Source organism: Phocoena sinus, chromosome 20, assembly GCF_008692025.1.
Source record: "Phocoena sinus isolate mPhoSin1 chromosome 20, mPhoSin1.pri, whole genome shotgun sequence".
Lineage (NCBI taxonomy): Eukaryota > Metazoa > Chordata > Mammalia > Artiodactyla > Phocoenidae > Phocoena > Phocoena sinus.
The window spans coordinates 8315274-8337500 of NC_045782.1; the positions used below are offsets into that span (position 1 = coordinate 8315274).

The 22227-nt window shown below is 47.4% G+C and overlaps 1 protein-coding gene across 2 annotated transcripts in view; it reads left to right on the top strand.

The window, feature by feature from the left end:
- Positions 1 to 5089: 5089 nt before the first annotated feature.
- The window catches only part of CTC1 (CST telomere replication complex component 1), an 18703-nt gene continuing 1565 nt past the window's right edge, over positions 5090 to 22227 (top strand). The window contains exons 1-19 of one of the 2 annotated variants that reach the window (XM_032617774.1): positions 5090 to 5147; positions 8625 to 8788; positions 11217 to 11454; positions 11605 to 11813; positions 12146 to 12290; positions 15600 to 15884; positions 15987 to 16115; positions 16630 to 16862; positions 16989 to 17166; positions 17261 to 17461; positions 18015 to 18141; positions 18753 to 18867; positions 19012 to 19339; positions 19418 to 19507; positions 19749 to 19942; positions 20792 to 20853; positions 20949 to 21123; positions 21430 to 21507; positions 22175 to 22227. The exon at positions 22175 to 22227 is cut by the window's right edge and continues 92 nt beyond it. In XM_032617774.1, the coding sequence (XP_032473665.1) occupies positions 5115 to 5147; positions 8625 to 8788; positions 11217 to 11454; positions 11605 to 11813; positions 12146 to 12290; positions 15600 to 15884; positions 15987 to 16115; positions 16630 to 16862; positions 16989 to 17166; positions 17261 to 17461; positions 18015 to 18141; positions 18753 to 18867; positions 19012 to 19339; positions 19418 to 19507; positions 19749 to 19942; positions 20792 to 20853; positions 20949 to 21123; positions 21430 to 21507; positions 22175 to 22227 (3037 nt within the window). In that variant the 5' untranslated portion in view covers positions 5090 to 5114. Of the gene's footprint in view, positions 5148 to 8567; positions 8789 to 11216; positions 11455 to 11604; positions 11814 to 12145; positions 12291 to 15599; positions 15885 to 15986; positions 16116 to 16629; positions 16863 to 16988; positions 17167 to 17260; positions 17462 to 18014; positions 18142 to 18752; positions 18868 to 19011; positions 19340 to 19417; positions 19508 to 19748; positions 19943 to 20791; positions 20854 to 20948; positions 21124 to 21429; positions 21508 to 22174 lie in introns of both variants that reach the window. The other variant, XM_032617773.1, reaches the window with a different exon arrangement.

A 22227-nucleotide genomic window follows, 5' to 3' on the forward strand; every position in this document is an offset into this window, starting at 1 on the left:
TTTACGTCATCCGCGTGCGCCTCAGGAAGAGGCGAAGCATGAGAATGCCCCCGCCCCCTCCTGCCCGCCGGGGTCTTTTAACTTTTGTGGAAATACAGTCAGATCCGTGCAGCCAGCTTGAGCTCTGACGGAGAGAGCACCTTACCTGTCCAGGACTCGGTTTCCCTCCCCCTACTCCCTTGGCTTTCTTTCACTTTTATTTTTTCTGAATGAATTCATTTATTTAATTCTTAGCAGGGTGGGAGGCATATATTTTTTTTTTAATTTTTTTTTTTTGTAGGGGGCAGGGCGCACCCCGATCGCTATGTGGAACCTCCCCGACCAGGGATCGAACCCATGACCCTTGCATTGGAAGCACTAAGGCTTAACCACTGGACCACCAGGGAAGTCGGGGAGGGATATGTTTTTAACTTCTGTATTCTGGCTAGTTACGGTGACAATAATAATGATCGGAAGAATTTATTGAGCACCCATTAAGGTACTTTACATGATCTCGTCCATCCTCACAAAAACCCTGCTTTACAGATGTGGAAGCTGAGGCTCATTGCCATGCTCTCGTTCCTTAGTTTTGTAACTCCAACACTTAGCAGCTTTGTACTGTTTTTTGGCACATTTTTTTAAACTCTCATACTATATACATATACGATTGTGATAGGGACAGAGTAAAGGGACAAATTAGGTAATTAAATAGTTAATCCCACTAGGGGATTGCAAGTAAAGAAAAAAGTATGGGAGACCCCTGTAAGTTAATGATCACTCAAGAAAACAGGTTTGCTTAACCACAAAACCAAGCAGGCCTGCTTAGCAACAAACCATGCAACAGAAGCATGAGACATGCCCTCCCAAAATAAAACCCTGGTGGCATGAGACCCACATCCTGCCCAGTGAACTCAGTAAGTTAATGACCCCTAGGACATGCTCTCTGCACACATAAAAAACAATAATTTATGGAAAGATGACATATCAAAGTAAAAGACCCTCATTGTACTGAGACCTGAAATAATTTTTCCATAGTGCCATGACAGTCATGGCTTGACCATGTAGGGACAAGAAAAGTGACTTCCAGATTCATCAGTTTGGCCCTGATCCTTCTCCTGACTTGGGTCCTATATCTCCCACTGCCCACTGAACAAGTGTAGCTTATTCAAAATCACTGGATCTGAGACAGCTCCCAATCCTCCATACTTACCCCACACTTTGACAGACCCTGTGGCCCTCTCATTTGATCCTGCATGCTGCCACCAGATTAAGCTACTAACCTGACATTTAAATCACACCAACGAGGGTGCTTGTGGATCCAGTTCAACTTACAGTCTGATCACTGTAGCCTAAACTCAACTCTCCTTCCTATGAACTAGCAGAGGTAAATCCCAGGATATAGGGCACACTTTCATGGACTTGGTAAACTAGAGCTAATCAATGAATTTGGTAAAGTAGCAGGATACAAAATAAATGCACAGAAATCTCTTGCATTCATATACACTAATGATGAAAAATCTGAAAGAGAAATTAAGGAAACACTCCCATTTACCACTGCAACAAAAAGAATTAAATACCTAGGAATAAACCTATGTAGGGGGCTTCCCTGGTGGCGCGGTGGTTAAGAATCTGCCTGCCAGTGCAGGAGCCCTGGTCCGGGAGGATCCCACATGCTGCGGAGCAACTAGGCCCGTGTGCCACAACTGCTTAGCCTGCGCTGTAGAGCCCATGAGCCACAACTACTGAGCCCACGTGCCACAACTACTAAAGCCCGTGCCTGTGCTCCGCAACAAGAGAGGCCACCGCAATAAGAAGCCCGTGCACCGCAACGAAGAGCAGCCCCTGCTCGCTGCAACTAGAGGAAGCCCGCGGGCAGCAACGAAGACCCAACGCAGCCAAAAATAAATAAATAAATAAATCTATTTAAAAACAACAACAACAACAAAAAACCTACCTAGGGAGACAAAAGACCTGTATGCAGAAAACTATAAGACAATGATGAAAGAAATTAAAGATGATACCAACAGATGGAGAGATATACCATGTTCTTGGATTGGAAGAATCAATATTGTGAAAATGACTATACTACTCAAAGCAATCTACAGATTCAATGCAATCCCTATCAAATTACCAATGACATTTTTTACAGAACTAGAACAAAAAATCTTAAAATTTGTATGGAGACACAAAAGACCCTGAATAGCCAAAGCAGTCTTGAGGGAAAAACCAGAGCTGGAGGAAACAGACTCCCTGACTTCAGACTATACTACAAAGCTACAGTAATCAAGAAAATATGGTATTGGCACAAAAACAGAAATATAGATCAATGGAACAGGATAGAAAGCCCAGAGATAAACCCACCCACCTATGGTCAACTAATCTATGACAAAGGAGGCAAGGATATACAATGGAGAAAAGACAGTCTCTTCAATAAGAGGTGCTGGGAAAACTGGACAGCTACATGTAAAAGAATGAAATTAGAACACTCCCTAACACCATACACAAAAATAAACTCAAAATGGATTAGAGACCTAAATGTAAGAGCGGACACTATAAAACTCTTAGAGGAAAACATAGAAAGAACACTCTTTGACATAAATCACAGGAAGATCTTTTTTGATCCACCTCCTAGAGTAATGGAAATAAAAACAAAAGTAAACAAATGGGACCTAATGAAACTTAAAGGCCTTTACAAAGCAAAGGAAACTACAAACAAGACGAAAAGACAACCCTCAGAATGGGAGAAAATATTTGCAAACGAATCAATGGACAAAGGATTAATCTCCAAAATATATAAACAGTTCATGCAGCTCAATATTAAAAAAACAAACAACCCCATCCAAAAATGGGCAGAAGACCTAAACAGACATTTCTCCAAAGAAGACATACGGATGGCCAAGAAGCACATGAAAAGCTGCTCAGCATCACTAATTATTAGAGAACTGCAAATCGAAACTACAATGAGGTATCACCTCACACCAGTTAGAATGGACATCATCAGAAAATCTACAAACAACAAATGCTGGAGAGGGTGTGGAGAAAAGGGAACCCTCTTTCACTGTTGGTGGGAATGTTAATTGATACTGCCACTATGGAGAACAGTGTGAAGGTTCCTTAAAAAACTAAAAATAGAATTACCATATGACCCAGCAATCCCACTACTGGGCATATACCCAGAGAAAACCATAATTCAAAAAGACACATGCACCCCAATGTTCACTGCAGCACTATTTACAATAGCCAGGACATGGAAGCAACCTAAATGCCCATCGACAGACAAATGGATGAAGAAGATGTGGTACATATATACAATGGAATACTACTCAGCCATAAAAAGGAACGAAATTGAGTCATTTGTAGAAACGTGGATGGATCTAGAGACTGTCATACAGAGTGAAGTAAGTCAGAAAGAGGAAAACAAATATCGTATATTAAAGCATATATATGGAACCTAGAAAAATGGTACAGATGAACTGGTTTGCAGGGCAGAAATTGAGACACGATGTGGAGAACAAACGTATGGACACCAAGAGGGGAAAGTGGCGGGGGCGGGTGGTGGTGGTGGTGTGATGAATTGGGAGATTGGGATTGACATATGTACACTAATATGTATAAAATGGATAACGAATCAGAACCTGCTGTTTTAAAAAATAAATAAAATAAAATTCAAACAAAACAAAACAAAACGGTGGCGGGGGGGTCTTCCAGAGTTGAGAAATATTGAATGCAAAAGGAATGATTAGGTTTGGGATTTTGACTAGGCTCTGACTGGTGTTCTAATTAGGGAGCCAGTGTGGCTGGAGGGGAGTAGGAGAGAGGTTTCAGCTTCTCTGGGGGAATCTCTCATTGCTGTTGTTTTGGTGAAAAGGGAAGGAACACATCTCTGATGTAATAATGGGAAATAACTGCAAACAAAGGTTTGCCTTATAAATAACTTAGCACCACAGTGCATAACTAGTTCATGCAATAAGGAATAGAGAGCTTGCATTGAATGAAGTTGAATTAGCGGATACCATAACTTGTAGAATTAAAGTCTTTATTCTCCCGTTATGACTAGAGCATTCTTATTGTCTAAAGTGTTTATACTTACTATATTATAGTCAATGTTTATTCTATCTTGCTCCAAAAACAATTTGAATCTCCTATAAGTGTACAATGGCGTTAAATGCCTCTCTTTTACTTTATGTCTTTAATTTCCCCTCCTTCCCTCCAGCCTCACTGACTTCTTGCATTTCTTTCCACCGCTGGGCCTTTGTGTTTGTTGTTTCACCTGTCCATTCTTTCTCTTTGATCCCCATCATATGAATTCTTCATCTCTTTCAATTCTTTAATATAAAGTCACCTTTTCAGTAAGGCCTTCTTTATATAAAAGGGACACACCACACCACCCCCTGCATTCCATAGCACCTATTACTAACAGTCTACACATTTTACTTTTTTTTTTAACTGTCAGTCTCCATGTTCTAGAATGTAACCTCCATGGGAGCAGGGATTTTTATCTGCTTTGTTCACTGCTGTATTCCCAAAGCCTAGAACAGTGCCTGACACATTGTTGCATGAATTCTGTGCACTCCACTGCCTATTAAGACATGGATTGATTGGTTGGTTGACTAAATTAGGGAGAGCAGAGGCTTTTATTAGTAGATCCACAAAAATTTATCAAGTTCTTATTTAACAACAAGCACTGTTCTAGGCACCAAATACAAAGAATAGAATAAAGCTTCTAGGTACTCACAGTCAAGTGGGGAAAATAGTTAAACAATTACAGCAATGAGTTAAGGCCATAAAGCAAGTATGAATGATGTGCTGCATTAAGGAGGAAACACCTCTCTGCTTGGCAGAATCAGGGAGATGAAAGATGCATAGGAATTACCAGCTAGAATGGCTGTGTTTGAGCTCCTGAGCTCCGCCACCCCACGGATACCAGACAGGATATCACTGGGGAAGAGGTTGGGGGGTGCCAGAGTCGGGGTGCCAGAGTCGGAGACAGAGGTGGCAGTGGAGCAGAGAGGCCCTGACGCTGAATGGGGAGAAGTCGGAAGTGGAGCCAGGGGGAGCGCCCGCCGATGACGTCACGGACCAGCCTGCCTTCGAGCCTCGGCGCGCTTTCCAGGGGGTGGAGTCGCCGGAGCATTATGGCTGCCTGCCGGGCTGAGGCTCCTGGCTCCGTGAGTGCTGTTCTCTGCCCCTCGTCCCTTTTTTCTTGCCTGTCCCGTATTTTCTTTCTGCTCCTGTAAGCTCCACCTTGCCTCTTTGCCTCCCTGACTTAGCTGGCCGCCCCCAGGCGAGGGGGGACGGTGAGGCTTTTCGTCCCGCCCCTCTCACTGGTTCTGCGATTACATTTATTCCACTATGACTGTGGCGCCGGCTGTGAACCATAAATACACCTCTGTCCACTCTTTAGGCTTCAAGCCCAATGGGAAGCCAGGAGCAGACGAACGGCTAACTGTGGGGGTGTGGATTCCTGGGGGAGACCTCTGACGCAGCTGTATGGGAAAGGGGTAACCGATAATCTGGAAAAGCTTCTGAGACCCGAAGTACGTGCAGGAGTTAGCAAGGAAAAAAAAAAAGCGCTAAAAGAGGTTTCAAGACGGAGGCAAAAAACATGTTCAAAGGCAAGAGACAGAGCAGGTGTCTTTGAAAAACTCAAAAAGTTCAGCTGGGTGGTGGTGGAGAGGTCAAAGGTGACAGCCTCGTAAGTCTTGGTAGGCAGTGATTTCAACCGGAGGATAATTGGGAGTTATTGAAGGGTTTTAAGCAAAAGAGTGGATAAGTTTTGTTTTCGTTTCCTGAGGTAGCAGCGTAGAGAGTGGACTGCGGTGGTCTCCAACCTTTTTGGCACCTGGGACCGGTTTCGTGGAAGACAGTTTCTTTTTGGGGGGGGATGGTTTCGGGATGATTCAAGCACATTGATTTATTATGGTCTCTATGCAGTCAAACCTCTCTGCTAATGATAATGTGTTTTTGCAGCTGCTACCCAGCGCTAGCGTCACACTGGCTCAGCTCCACCTCAGATCATCAGGCGTTAGATTCTCATAAGGAGTGCACAGCCTAGATCCCTCACATGCGCAGGTCACAGTAGGGTTCTTGCTTGTATGAGAATCTAATGCCGTCGCTGCTCTGAAAGGAGGCGGAGCTCAGCCGATAATGCGAGCAATGGGGAGTGGCTGTAAATACAGATGAAGCTTCGCTTGCTCACCACCCGCTGCTCACCTCCTCCTATGCTGCCTAGTTCCTAACAGGCCACCGACCGGTTCCGGTCCATGGCCCAGGAGTTGGGGACCCCTGGACTAGAGAGTATCAGTTAGAACGCTGTGGTTTAAGTGTAGTAAGAGATGGTAGTGACCCCGACCATGGCAGCAATGTTGAGGTTCCAGAGGTGAAAACAGAGTAAAAAGATACTGAGGAGATAGAATCTAAATTAAGTAAGCTCCCCAGATTAATACTGATATAGGCTGAAGTTTGAGAACACTGTACCCTTTCTTCTCGACCTCATCCACTGACTGCATGGCTTTAATAGCCAGTGATAGATGCTGATTTTTCCTAAATCTCTGCTTTGGCTGTGATCTCTCTCCTGAGCTCTAGTTATATCCATCTGCCTGCCAGATTCTCCATCTGGCCAACCTACAGGCACCACATATGCCCAACACTGAGCTTTTCAGAAAATCCACCCCTCTTCCAATGTTCACTAACTTGGCAAATAGCACCCTCAACCGAATAGTTCTGCCATGACATGTGGATGTCCTCTTTCACTTCTTCCTTTCCCTACACAAGACCCAAGTTCAAAACACACTCTGGAGCTAACTCCCCCCACCCCACCCACTCCTGGCGTCTGAGTCGATAGACGGGATCACCTAAATATCAGTTGCATTTTAAACAGAACTTTGGTGATTCTGAGGCATTGGTACCACTTTGAGAAACAGTAGTATTCAGTGTGCCAATGGACAGGTCCTCAGGAATAGGAGCTGAAAGAGAAGATCAAGAGAGGAAGGCAAAAAGTGGGAGTCTGATGTTGGTGGGCAGTTCTGAGTGATAACCTGGTCCAATTTTGACAACACTGACCATGAACAAGAGTGTTTGACTGAGATGGGGTGAAGGTGAAAGTCAATGATAGGGCCATCCACAAGGACACTGAAGTCATCTAGAACTTGAACACTGGTTTTTCAAGCTGTTTTCAAGCTGCTAAAGGTTAACTGGATGTGGAGGAGTGACTGGAGGAGCAGGGATAGAGCTATAATGGTTTTGAATTATCACTGGGGATCAAGAAGGGTAAAGGTCATTAAGTATTGTTGAACTCTGTCGGAATTTTAAAATAAATCTGCTTAGCACTAGGAGTAGGCTAAACTGGCCCCCTCCCCTAGAGTTATCTATATATAAAGGCTACTGTGTCCCCAGAATCTGGTACATATACAGAGATCGTTCCTGTCCTCCTTAGGAAGCCCACATCTTAGCTACAAAGACAGAACAGGAAACAATTCCAGTGGGATTGTATCTCATATATATTTAGCTTATAGGCACTCAAATGTATACACTCCACTAAAAAAAGAGGGGATGCTTAAAAATTATACCCTGCTTATGTCCTTTTTTTGCGGTACGCGGGCCTCTCACTGCTGTGGCCTCTCCCGTTGCGGAGCAGAGGCTCTGGACGCGCAGGCTCGGTGGCCATGGCTCACGGGCCCAGCCGCTCCGCGGCATGTGGGATCCTCCCGGACCGGGGTATGAGGGATCCTCCCGGACCGGGGTATGAACCCATGTCCCCTGCATCGGCAGGCAGACTCCCAACCGCTGCGCCACCAAGGAAGCCCCTCTGCTTATGTCCTTTTATGGAATGTCTATTATTAGGCACATTTCCACTTCCATATACATATTACTGTACAGTGTTATGTACTATTCCTTTTGAGCAATTTAAAGGATTTTTTTTGAGGGTGACCTTAGACCAGTCTTGTTTTTCAACTTGCTGGCTTTAGAATCAGACCCCATAGAAGGTGGGCTGCCACTGTATCTGGTGGTCATTGCTCCACGTGCAAGGTACTGTGGGAGCTCCAAGGAGGGAGCAGCATTCTGCCGGGGATGCTCAAAGAAGAGTTCACAAGGAATATTTATTCTAATTGAGCACTTTAAGGATTGGTACAGGTTTGTTAAAGAAAGAGGCAAGACCAAAGCTGGATGGCCAGTTTTCTAAGTTGATTGGCTAAACTAAGACTTCTAAGGTTTCTTCAAGCTCTAAACTACTTTACTTTACATCTTCATTTTTTTCCCGGTTGACTTTTTTTTGCTGTGTTGGGTTTTTGTTGTTGCACGCAGGCTTTCTCTAGTTGCTGCAAGCGGGGGCTACTCTTCGTTGCAGTGCGGGGGCTTCTCTTATTGCAGAGCATAGGCTCTAGGCACCCGGGCTTCAGTAGTTGTGGTGTGCGGGCTCAGTAGTTGTAGCACACAGGCTTAGTTGCTTCGCGGCATGTGGGATCTTCCAGGACCAGGGATCGAACCCATGTCACCTGCATCTGTGGGTGGATTCTTAACCACCGTGCCACCAGGGAAGTCCTCCCTCTTGATTTTAAAAAAAAATCTATTCCTTTATTATTCCCCAGTTTCCTTGGTGGGCAAGATGGTCAGGAAGGTGTTTGAACTCGCTTCACTTTCCTCAGGAGCAAGCCTGGCTTGAGGCTGCCCAGGCCTTCATCGAAGAGACCCTGTGTCCACCTGGCAAGGAGCCTGATGTCCAGTTGACTCAGTTGGTAATTGACTGTGTGAAGACTGTCTGGTTGCCCCAGGGAAGGAACCAGGGTTTAACACTGCCCCTCAGCTACAGGTAAGGAGAAGTGGGATTCCCAGGAAAGTTAAATTTGGGATTGAAAAGGAAGGACTTATCATTTGAGTTGACTAAGGGGAAACTTAAGGGGAGGAAAAGGTGGTCTAAAGAAAACCCCTTCTGCCAGTCTTTCTCATTCTCCATCAAGCTGCTTTCCTTTTCTTGTAGTTCTCCTTAATTGGCTCAAGTTTAGAGACAAGGAGAGGGGCGTGAGAAGACAGAAAGAAAATACGGAAAAAGAACCCTCAAAGTGGGGAGAGAGGCTGATACTATTTCGTTTTGTGCATTAGGAAACTAAGATACGGACTGTGACTTCAGCAAGTGTAGATCGTTGATTTTGAAAGACCTGAGTTTGAGGTCTTCTGAAGGTGCTTTTTTGTTTTTGTCCTTTTTAACACTGTACTACCATTCCTAAACCGTTCTAGGCAATGTTAATAAAGTACTACAGGAAAAGGGTTCCATGGCCAAATAAGTTTGAGAGACATTGCGTAAGATAAACTTCTCTAGGAGAATGATGGGGCTCATTGACATGTTAAAGGCTCCGAAAAGCTCTGCAAAAAGAAACCTGCTTGCCTCCTCGTAGAAGTAACTAGTATCTGGAGTATGAGGGTATATCATTCTTGTGAATATCTTTATATTTTTTTCTATCCATGCATCTATCCCTAAGCAATATTCAGTAGTTTCGCATACCTTTAGACTTTGTATAAGCGGCACCATACCTTGTGTATCATCTGCGGTTTGCTTTTTTGTGCTTAACATTATACTTGTGAGATTTAGTCACATTGATAGCTCTAGGTCATTTATTTTAACTGCCGTAAGGTATTCTGTTACGTGAATAAACGTATCACAGTTTTTTCCTTTTTAAAAAAAGGTAGAAATGTGTTTAGCTTTGTTTATTTTGTTATTTCCCAATAATAACTGAAAATCCAAAAAGGATAATTGAAAAGTGGTAAGTCAGCAATTTTTAGAAAACTTGCAACCTGTTTAAGTTTCTTGTTATTCTTCAGGATAAATGTAGACTAGATAGCACAATATGTAGAAGATGGTGGATGAGGATAGAGTAAAATTTATTTGACAGGTATAAATATTCATTCATTTTTCCATTTCCCTTCACTGAGTGCCTGCTGTGTGCCAGGTACTGTGGTGGCCTTGAAAGTTGGAGGGCAGTGGCCCATGCAAAAGGTCTGCGGTTATCACCTTCAGTTTCCTGACCCAAACCCTGAAGAATCTGAGAAAAGTGACCCCTATCCTTACTGTTTTCTGTCCTGAAGATGCCTAGGGTAAAGGCACGGTTCCCTCCGGTTGTTTTTTCCTAGGCTTTTACAGAAGTAGGGAAAGACAAAGAGACTTTTGAGTGAGACATACCTGGCTTTGCCACCTACACCACTGTGTACCTGAACCTCTGTAAATTTCCTCATTGGTGTGTTTCCAGGGGTTTTTGGTGAAGATTCAATGCAGTATTGAGCATGAATGGACCCAGTACAGTATGTGTATAGCAGGCGTGCAACGATGTTAGTTTCTGACTTTGCCTTTTATCTGCTCTGAAGTCATTGGGGAGGAATGAGGCAGACGTGGAAGGGGAGTGGGCCATCTAGAGCAGCATTTCTAATCTTTAGCACTCACATGTGGCTTATGTTCATGAGTGCAACAAGGAGGATAAATTGTCGTGTTTTGTAACCTTATCCTGTTTCTTTTCCGCTGAAAAAACGATGGGAGTGGAAATGAGTGAAAAAACCGTGGGAATGTAATAATGGTATTACAAAAATGTGAATCTATCACAACTTTGATAATTTAACTCGTATCACATTCTCTGTGATATACCTCACAATTGGTAGTGACTCAGCAGTGTTGCGGCACTTTGCTTAAGATTGGTTGATCTCAAACATCTCTTGAGATTTGGGAGCTTGTGATATCAACTCCCACCTCAGCCTCAGCTTCCCAGCCAGTCTCTAGTACTGTGATACTCCAGACTAGGAAGGAAACCTGGCCGGGGCCAATGAGGTTGAGCCATTAGGCAGATGCCTTAGTGCCCCCACTGAAGTTCTCTGTGGAGCTGAGAGCTGAGATGCTGTCAGGGGAGCAGTTTGTGTTGTCTCTAAAATGTTCTCCCCGCCTGCTCATCTCCTCAGGCTGCTCTTACATTCCCACTCCATTTCTCTGGGTCCTCTCTGTGGCACTGTCTTGTTCAAGATATGATTCAGCACAGACTTTCTTCCTGCCTTCCCTAGGTACTACCCAGTGTTTGGACCCAGACCCCATCCTCATTTTCTTAGGCCCTCACTCCCAGTTTTTTCAACCAATCAAACTTCCTTAGTCCAGGTTCCCCATTGATCTTTCCTTGGGCTCTTGGGGGATTTGTTGGGGTTGAGGATAAAATTCCTAGACTTGAACATAGCTTTACGAAACCTCTGTTCCCTTCACTCTGCAGCTTTGTCTCAGTAAAGGACCTCAGGACCCACCAACGTCTCCCATGCTGCAGCCACTTGTCCTGGAGCAGTACTGCGTACCAGGCTTGGGCCAAAGAGGCCGGACCACGTGGCGTCCCCCTGCCCCGGGAACGGCTGTTACTTTTAGGGACACTAACAGACCTATCAGGGGACTTGGAACAAGAGTGCAGGAATGGAAGCCTCTATATAAGAGATAACACTGGTACCCTGGGCTGTGAGGTGAGTAGGAAGGGGGCAGTCAGATCCCTCAGATACTAATAAGAATGGTGTCTAGGGAGCAAGACAATTAAGTCTCTGAGGGAACAAAGATGGAGGGGGGTGGACTGGATGCCAGGGTCCTGATTAATCCTTGCCCTTGGTCTTTTCTAGCTCATAGATCTGGACCTTTCTTGGTTGGGCCATCTCTTTCTGTTTCCCAGCTGGAGTTACCTCCCTCCTGCAATGAAGTCCTCAGGAGAAGGGCACTTGGAGCTCTGGGGTGCCCCTGTGCCAGTGTTTCCCTTGACCATCAGTCCTGGCCCCCTCACCCCCATCCCTGTTCTCTACCCAGAGATGGCTTCCCACCTGCTCAGGCACAGGTAATTCTTCCGTGTAGCGGAGAAGGCAGCAGTGTAAAACTGGGACGATGACGGTGGGTCAGTGGAAGGAGGGAGAGAAAGGCATTGAGAGTAATATAGATGGAATGTTCCCAACCGGGGACAGTGGGGCCTCTCAGAAAGTTCAGAGCCAGATTCTTCCAGGGAAGTGTGCCTTATCTAAGGGCAGGTAGACTTTGAAGGAGGTTTTTAGAACAATGGCTTTGGGCTATGGAAATTTTACATCACTACTAGGTCATAGTGGAAAGGAAGGCATTTATAGGGGAAAAAAAAAAGAGAGAAATAAAAATGACTTCTGTCTCTACCTTTTTTAGAAGCAAGCACAGAAATGTGCAGCCAAACCTTGCTGGGGAGCTGGTTCGATTGAGCGCTCTGGTGAAAAGTCGAAAGAAAGCCTACTTCATCCTGTCTCTTGGTGGGTCATCCTCAGTTGGCAGCCATGTGTCTGTCATCGTGCAGGTGAGGATTAGGGTCAATTCAGGGGTGTGGAGGTATGGGAGTGGGGTACGAGCTCCTAATAGGAAAGATAACATCATAGGAGGAACCAGGTGGGAAAGGAGGACGGCTGGGGAGAGTTATTTCTGGAACAGTGCTGTTGAGGGAACAGTGTGAGTGACGCCTTCCCTACATACAGGAGGTGGGGAGTAGACTTCCCTGCTGTGCAGCTCATTCGAGGAGACAACTTTCGTATCATGTGTCCCATTTTGAAAACCTGCCAGAATCACTTGTTTTTCCCCTGCATTAGAAGAATGAGCAAGGAGAGTATTTATCTTAACACCATTAAAACATGAAATACATGTACTTTTAGTAAAACTTGGTACTTATTGTTGAGTCTTTTTACATCAACTGGTACGATTTTATTTTTTTTATTATTATTTTTTAAATATTTATTTATTTGGTTGTGCCGGGTCTTAGTTGCAGCAGGGTGGGCTCTTTAGTTGCGGCTTGCCAGCTCCTTAGTTGTAGCACATGGGCTCCTTAGTTGTGGCATGCAAACTCTTAGTTGCGGCATGCACGTCGGATCTAGTTCCCTGACCAGGGATCGAACCTGAGCTCCCTACATTGGGAGTGCGGAGTCTTATCCACTGCGCCACCAGGGAAGTCCCTGGTATGATTTTAAAGTCATTCATTTTTATACTGATTATTGTTATATGATTTATACAATTATCTGAATAACGTTTCAGAAGCATTCAGAACAATTAAAGGATGAACGGGCTCTTTAACATGCATATCGAAAAAGGAAACTATGAAATTTACTAGCACTCTAAGAATTCTTACCTGTATCTGTGTGTGTCATGAGCTGGAGTAACAGTGATTAGAGTATAAAGAAACTGAAAACGCTTACAAGCCACCCAAATTTCTAATCTTGTTTTTTCCTCTTGGGTTAAAGAGGAGCTTATGTATATTGTTTACATTAGAATGTTTTAAGTCTCCTAGAGCATTCAAAAATTCTGGGCATGGTAGGATTGGCTTATTCGAGGGGGAAAGCTCTGAAATGCACTTGAATTTCTGCAGGGCAACTAAAGTAGGCCAAGCCCTTTGGGTAGTTTATAATCTTATTGTAGATTCTATATCATATTGATTTGTAAAGCAAGCAGAGAATAATACAGAACAGTGTGTAAGTTCCAAGGTGTGTGGTATAGTTGTAACTGCTATAGCAGGTTAGCTAGAGTTTATTATGTGGAGAGAAGCCTAAGGAGGGAGAGTTTAGACTCGATCTGGTTCTTGAAGGTGGCTAGGATTTGAATCCCTAGAAGAGAGGGAGGGCTGTCTGGGACTGGAGTATCACCTGTACCAAGACTGGCCCTTTATTGAGTATATGCTGTATGCTAGGGGCTTTGGTCATTTCAGAGGCACAAAATTGAGTAAGTTGATGGCTCTTGTCCTCTGGAAGCTCTCAGCCAGATAAGTGAGTCAGTGATTACTGTTCAGGGTCATAAGTGCTGGGGTAGAGACATGCACATGCACAAGGCACTGTGAGGGTGCAGAGGTGGGCCTTTGGAATAAGTCTGGGTGGTCAGGGGAGGAGTGATCTTGGTTTGTTTACAGGCTGCTGAAGAGACACATTGGCGAAATACTGTCACTCTAGATGATCCCAGTGAATCACCTCCATGATAGAGGAGTGAGGTCATGTCTAGAAAGACTGAACTCTGAAGAGAGGAGTAAAGGTTCAGGGTAAACTGCTGTACCAGGCAGTTGAGGATAAGAGATCGCTAAGCAGTGACGGAGGCGCAACTGGAGAGGGTTAGCGTCAGTGTTTTGCCCTGGGGTGGTGTGGGTCTGTCTTCCTCAGCAGGGTTTTTGTCTTAGAAGAAGAGTTGAGGAAAGAGGGCTGTGATGCTGTAAACTCAAGGGTGAAGTGTGGGTAAAACGGGCAGGATTCAGGGGATAGGTATTCAGATCCTGGCATTCGGACAGAGGAAGGGAAGGACCTCAACGTCTGAATAAAGGAGAAGTGGCTGCAATATTGGGAGGTCCTAGTAAGAGGTTAGGGGAAGTCTGGTGAGCCCAGGGGGAGCAGGGGAGAGCAGAAGCAATAGTATTCAGTCATTCATTCGTGTGTTCAGTCAAACCGTCATTAGCTACTTGTTTTGCATAAGCAGTAAGCTTAAGCGAAATCTTAGCAATACCTTATCATGAGCTGTGACGTCCAAGGTCTGACTGGTGGTACTCAGCTGGTTTAGAGAGAAATGGGGGCCTGTGAAGCCGAGCATAGGGGACTGTGAGTTCAGGTATCCAGAGTCATCAGTGTGTTTTGAAGCCCCTGAGAATGGCAGCCGTGCTCTGGGAGGGACATGCCCTAGAAGACTGTTATATTTATTAACGGTCTCATCTATGTAACTTTTTTCCTTTTGCTTAAATTTCTTCAACAGCCACCTTGCTCCATTCCATAGGAGACCCTCTGCCGTTCATTTTTATTTTCCTACTTGGATGTCTCTCCCTTTCCGAAAGACTGAAAGTCTTCAGCATGTTATTTCTGGGTTTTTTCTTCATCTCGGCCCTTCCATCCTGTCTCTGGCAACTGCCAAGGCCATTCCTCCTCCGTCCCGGCCAGGGTTTTCACGGCCTTGCTCATTCTGGATTCTGAACATTTCTGTGTTGTTGCCTGTGCTTGAGTCCCGCTTCTCTCTCCTCTCTACGTCAGCAAAGCAGAGATGGCCTTCAGGACCTTGGCAAGTTCAGCTTCTTTGACTTGGCCTTCCTGATCATTCCAGCCCATCCCGACCTCTTTCTTTCTCTGAAACCTTACCGGATGTGTATTGTTTTTGCCACTTGATCATACATGGCTCCATGTTATTACTTGGGTTTGTGTCTGTGTTTCCCCGTGGTTTGAAATATGTTGGAGTTGAGAGAAGTCTATGATATTTCCCTTAACATCTATCCCAATACTGGATACTTACATACCGTGTGCGTACTGATTAAATAAGTGAACGTTGTTTGTATGGCTGGTTTGTATGTTGGAGTGGGATGGGGAAAGGGCAGAATTTTCTGAAAGGAATATTTATGTATTTTGGAGAAAGTTGTAGGGCTGGTTTGTGCCTTGGGGGAGGGATTAGGAAATATTTGCCATTTCCGTGAGAGGGGAGAGAGCCTGAGAGTTCTGTGGCTTAAGATGTAATTGCGGAACAGGGAAGATGAAGAGGCAAGAAAAGGCTCTCGAGGAGTAGGTCTTTGAGGGTCACATTGTGATGGGAAGGGACCCTGGCAGAGGGGCAGCATCATGGGAGGCCTCTCACGTACCGTGTTGCCTGCTTCCGCACAAGCCAGATCCCTGCCCAGCTGGTGTGGCACCGAGCCCTTTGGCCTCATAAGGCCTATGTGCTGACGGAGCTGCGAGCGTCCAAGCTCCCTGGTCACCGTTACCGGATTTGGATGACCAGTCCCTCCTCCCGGCTTTTGCCACTGAAACCAGAATGTGTGCGAGAGCTGGAACTGGAGCTGGAAGGAGCCCCCTTGGAGACCAACCCCCAGCCACTCCCCATACTCAGCAATCCTCAAGACAACAAGGGTCCAGACGGTCTCGTCCGGGACTCCAGGCTCTTATCATACACGGTGAGCATAAGTGAGAGATCCTTGAGCCCGAAGGGCAGGAAACGTGGCGGTCTCCAAAGGGGATGGGAACAGGGATCACCTGGCCCTTTGGCTTCTTTGCAGGGAACGGTCACTGGCACGCTGAATCAGCCTGCGGGCCTCTACGAGCTGGACGGGCAGCTGGGGCTCTGCCTCGCCTACCAGCAGTTCCATGGTCTCAGGCGGGTAGTGCGACCAGGAGTCCGTCTGGAGGTATGTGAGGGGCCAGGGCTGGTGACAGAAGGAGGCCCTTTCAGTAGCTTGTCTTACCTTTATGGGCTGGTCCTTCTTTGCAGCAGGTCGACGCCTCTACAGCAAGATTATAAAAATAATAAATGTGTGTTGGGGCGCGGGGGTGCTTTTGTTAAGAATGATTTGGACGAGAGCTCAGGTCAGAAGGGAGTAGAGAGTGGGGCTCTGGGAGGAGCAGTTAGGTCCAGAGCCTCTCCTTTCCAGAAGGGCCTTCCAACTGGAGCTGAAGCCCAGGTGAGCAGCCAGGGCCCCGCTGGCCAGGAGCCCCCGGGCCCACAGAAAGGCTGAGTGAGGCCCCTGGGAGATGAAGCCTTACCGCAGGGGAGCAGCTTGTGATGGAAGGCGAGGCATAAGAGGCTGGAGGGAAATGACCTGTAAAGGAGAAATTGTATTTCTCCTGGGACCCAGGCAGTGGAAAACTGCATTTAACTCTGCCTGGGATCACTGAGTTGCTTTTTCCCTTCTGCCTCCCCAGCTCCAGGATGTTCATCTCCTGCAGTCAATGGGTGGGGGGACAAGAAGGCCCATGTTAGCCCCCTGCCTCCGTGGCGCCGTTCTACTTCAGGGCTTCTCTCGTCTGATGCCTGAGACTCAGTCTTCCCACCGAGCCCCCGGGGCCTCCCTGTATGAGCAGCTGGTGTGGGAACATCAGTTAGGACTTCCCCTCTACCTGTGGGCCTCCAAGGCCCTGGAGGAGCTGGCCTGCAAGTGAGGAGGACTAGGGTCTGGGCTGGGGAGGCGGTGGGAGTGGGACACTTCCTCTGTCAGCGAAGCCAGATTCTGGGAGAGACAGGGTCTTTGGGGGAAGTGACTCCACTTCTTTCCGTGGTCAAGGCTGTGTCCCCATGTGCTGAGACACCACCAGTTCCTGCAGCATTCCTCGCCTGGGAACCCCAGCCTGGGACTACAAATCCTGGCCCCTACCTTAGAGGTTCTCGTTCCACCTGGCTGCCCCGGTCGGAATACACACAGCGAGATCCTTGAAGAGCCACATCACTGTCCGCTGCAGAAGGTCTGAGGATGTGGGCATGGAGTTGGCAGAGCTGACGCCCTGGGGCACACCCCGGGCACAGGGGGCACATAATCTGATGTCTCCTCTCTGACAGTACGCTCGACTGCAGACCCCCTGCTCTTTCCCTACACTGGCCGCCCTGAAAGAGGAAGGGAAGTGCAGGGCCTGGGCCTCCTTTGACCCTAAGACCCTTCTGCCACTCCCAGAGGCTTCTCACCTGCCCAGTTGCCAACTCAATCAGCGCCTGGCCTGGTCCTGGCTCTGTCTGCTGCCCTCTGCCTTCCACCCGGCCCCGGTAAGCGCGTTTCCAGCGGGGCTCAGGGGACTTCCTCTTTTTGCCATTTTCACTACGACTGCCGTAGTCCTTTCTTGTCATTTTGACTACACTAGCCTTCTAACTAGAATACTCCACCTCTTCTTGGCCCCCTCTAATCCGTTCTCTTGCAGCAACTAGAAAGGGGTGGGGTACAATTGAACATCGATTATAAAACTCTCTTAATTTAACTGCTTCTTTTGTTTCTACCAGTGTGTATAAAATCAAACCCAAACTCCTTATTATGTCTTGGGAGGTCCTCCATGGTCTCCTAGCTCCAACCTCGATTTGTATACTTCCTCTCTAGCTCCAACCTCGATTTGTATACTTCCTCTCTGGCTACTAAATGTGTGAATGCAGGTGCATTTTTTCCACATCTGTCTACCTCACTTCATTATAAATTCTTCGAGGTCACAAACCATGTTTTTGTGGTTCACTTTGTAGCTCTAACAGTTAACACAGTGCCTGGCACGTGGTAGATGCTCAGTATATCTGTTTAATAAGACTTGATGCCTCGGCCTTCATCTCCTTGTAGGTTCTGCTTGGGATTCTGGTGGCTTCATCTCGTAAAGGTTGTCTGCGACTTCAGGACCAAAGCGGTTCCCTCCCCTGCCTACTCCTGGCCAAGCCCTCGCAGCCCCTCACTGACCCCGGGCTCATAGGTTTGGAGTTCAGAGGTGGAGAGAGATGGTGGTGGGGTAGAGGTTCTCTGAACTGGGGGCTTGGCAGAAAGCACTGCTGGGATTTACTAGAGATGCTGGAGTGGCTTCTGTTGATCAACCAGTCTGGCGGGAGGTGTAGGAGGCTGGTATCGGCCGGTGGTGTAGAGGAGCAAGGGGTTCCCGGCCAGAACTACAATTCCCAACATTCACTTCTCCCTCCCTAGGCACACCAGGATGACAACTTCCATTTCTTACCTTCTTAGTGTGGAAGAGTAATGGGGCTTATTTGGGCTTATTGAGGTTTGTAGGCAGGGAAACCCTGGAGAGGAAAGCTTTTCAGATCTCGGAACAGGCGTTTTAGGGATTTATGAGAAAGTAGAATCAAGGCCTCTCTGCCTAGGTGGCCAGGGGTGGGACTGGCCATGCAGATGGAATGGTTTCTCCCTTGGAGGTATGACTCCTCCAAGATGGGGCTCAGGCCCAGGTCTCCACGTTGTGTTAGGGGAGCAGCTCTGGCCTGAGTCAGGCGGTGAGACCTGCAGGGCGGTCGGCTCTACTGCCCATCCCACAATCCTCTCCTCTTGCCAAAATAGAAAACTTTCTTCCTCCAGGCTGCCTGGTGCGGGCGGAGAGGTTCCAGTTGATCGTAGAAAGGAATGTCAGAAGCAGCTTCCCTTCCTGGAAGGAGCTGAGCATGACAGGCTTCATGCAGAAGAAGCAGGCCAGGTTGGTCCTTAGGGTGGTGGCTGTCCTCTGAGACCCTGAAGGGAAGGGGAAGGGGAAGGGCCCGGTGCAGGTGGTAGAACTCTGGGGCCCACAACATCCAGTACCTGCATCGCTAAGAAACCTATTCCTTGTCTCTCCCGACAGAGTCTATGTCCAGATTTTTCTGGCTGATGCCCTGATCCTGTCTGTGCCCAGACCCGTCCTTCACTCGGCCACCTCCTCAAGCCCTCCTCAGACAGAGCCCTCCCTGCCAGAGGGTCCCCACATAGGACAGAGCCGGCTGTTCTTGCTGTCCCACAAGGAGGCACTGATGAAGAGGAACTTCTGTGTCCCCCCAGGAGCCAGTTCGGAGGTGCCCAAGCCCACCCTCAGCTTCCTCGTGTTAGGGAGCTGGCTTGGGGGCACCCAGAGGAAGGAGGGAACTGGATGGGGCCCACCCGAGCCCAGGGAAGGTGAAAACTCGGATCAGAAGGTAAACTGGGGCCTGGGACCTGGGACCTGACGTCCTGTGCCCCAGCTCCTGTCTGAGGGACCCTGCTCTCCCCCTCAGGTTCTCCTCATCTTCCTCAGCTCCTCAGTCCGCTGGTTTGAGTTGTTGCACCCAGGGCAAGTGTACCGACTCGTGGTCCCTGGCCCTCCCGTGAGTGCCCTAGTTCACCATGCCCTTCCCCAGAAAGCATTGTTTGGCTTGGGGTCTGGAGAGGAACTTCTAGGTCTCCTAGAAGAAGAGTGGATTTAGGTCAAATAGAAGGCCTGTCTGTGTCTGGATCACTTCCTTCACTAGGCTCCAGAGAGGCAACAAAACTGGATCGTAGTATGTTAGGAACCTGTCTCCGGACCAGGACACACTCAGAGACAATCATCTCCCCATTTCCTGGCAGACACCAACGTTGTTCAAGGAGGGTGGTTCATCCTGCGTATCACTGCGTCCTCCAGAGCTGGCTGGCTGTGCGTCCTGCCTCACTGTCCAGGATGAGTGGACCCTGGAACTTGCGAGCTCCCAGGACATCCCAGAGGTGCTGGGTATCAGCAGGGCACTGCCTGAATCCTCGCTGACTGACCTGCTCAGTGGCAAGTAAATGTCCAGCAGCTTCTCCAGCTAGTTTGGCTGCTCTCTCTTCCTCTGCCATCATTGGGTGGGATGAACAGCCCGTTCTCTGCTACAGTGTGTGTTTCTTGCTTGTGATTTAGCTCTAGAGGAATGATGTCACTCTAAGATGCAAGTTGTGTTCCACACTTGATTTTCCCCCAGTATGTTACTGTTCTGAAACGACTGAGCATGCTTTCTCACAGTTCAGGAAAAGCTTCAGCAATAAAAGGAAATACAAGAAACAAAAAAAACAAGGAAAAGCTGAAGAGCTTTAGGGAAGAACCTTCCTTTGGTGCAAGAAGTGGCTAACTTATGACTTCAGGAACAGCTGTACTTTCCTCGTGTAGGCTTTTTCGGGGTAGCTGCAGTGCAGTTGAAGAAACTGCAGAGATACTTCCCCCCTGTGTAAACAAACAAATGAACACCCTACTGGATTACATGTGTAATTTTTACAAAGCTGATCCCTATCACAAGTGAAAGTTTTCAAGGACCTGTGATTTGAAGGGAGTGGGCCTGGGCCCCAGCATACAAAGCTGTGAACAATGGACTGACTGAGATTCTAGGTGTAAATGCAAGTGGAGATTCACCTCTGCTGGGGCGTTTCTTGGTGAGGCCTCTGAGTGCAAGGCTGTGTGGGTTTTGAGTGACCTGCACAACCCTGCTTTTCCCATGAGCCCCGTTACTTTTAGCGCGCGGTTTGAGACAGGGCAAGGCTTCCCAGGGCCTCATAGATAATGTTCCGGCAGACACTGTAACTCCTTTCTGTCCTTGGGTCTGACTCCAGTCTCTGCTTTCTTAGGCCTCCATTCTCACTGTATTTCTCTGACCTTCCAGTTTCACAGATTCCTTGGTGTCTTTCTCAGCTGAGATTTTGTCACATCTCTGGATAAAGCCTGGTAATGACATCTCTTTTGGGGAAAGGTATGAAATAGAGTGATGGGACCTTGTGATCCTGAGAGAGACCACTGACCCCTCGCCTCTCCTTCTGTAGGGAGCTCTGGGGCCACGAGACGGTGTGTGAAGCTCACCGTAGCCCTGGAGACGGCCGACTGCGAATTCCCCCCTCACTTGGACATATATATTGAAGACCCACACTTGCCTCCCCCACGGGGACTTCTTCCAGGAGCCCGAGTCTACTTTAACCAGCTAGAGAAAAAGGTTTCCAGGTGAAGATCTGTGTTGATGTCCTTGCCTCCCCTTCCCACTGATGTGGTTCTCTTGAACGCTCGCCCCTACGTGTGTGGCAATGACACCTTCTCTTTGGTATTACGTTTGCTGTGTTTCTCTGGCGTTTATGCCCTCTGCCCCCGCGAGATGTTCCAGACCAGTCCTTCCCTTATTCTTCCCTCTGCTCCAGTAGAGCCGGGGTTAGGGCATGTCCCTCGGGGGAGTGGCCTGGCCTGTGTTGCAGTCCCAGCTCCTACCTCACATTGACTTCTTTCTCCTCATCACTCTTCCTCCTCCCCCTGCAGATCCCACAATGTTTACTGTTGTTTCCGGTCGTCTACCTGTGTGCAGGTCCTGAGTTTTCCCCCAGATACCACAATCAGGTCAGTGGCCCAGGCCCCGGTCCCTAGACTTCACAGCCTCACATCTGCATACCATACTTGTTCCAGGGTCTGGAATTTTTGCCATAACTACAGTCTTCTCCACTCCTAGCAAAATATGTTGAGTTGCAAGGATTTCCTCTGCTTCAAATAAAAGATGTCCAGTACCTATCATTTTACCCAGAAAGATTTAGCGTTCTAGGATTTTCAAGGCTTTTCAGTCCAAAATACAAATCTTTCTTGGCTAACGTCTTGGTTTTTCAAGACTGAGAAATAACTGATGACAATCAGAGATCAAGAATCAAAATGGGGGGACTTCCCTGGTGGTCCATTGGGTAAGACCCTGCGTTCCCAATGCAGGGGGCTCAGGTTTGATCCCTGGTCTGACCCCTGGTTGGGGAACTAGATCCCGCATGCTTCAACTAAAGATCCCACGTGCCGCAACTATGAGCCCGCGTGCCGCAACTAAAGATCCCGTGTGCTGTAACGAAGACCCGGCGCAGCAAAAACTAAAAAAAAAAAAAAAAAAGAGTCAAAATGGGGGCCATGGGGCTTCCAGGAGAACACAGAAGCCACTACTGTCCCCATCCATATGCCTGCTGAGTCCTTCCAGACACACCCTGCTTTTAGAACCCTGTTGGCTGTTTTCTTGACCCCTTTCTCTCTTTAGTGCCCCCCTACCCCACATCTACCTAGCCGAACTTCTACAAGGTGAGAAGGCCC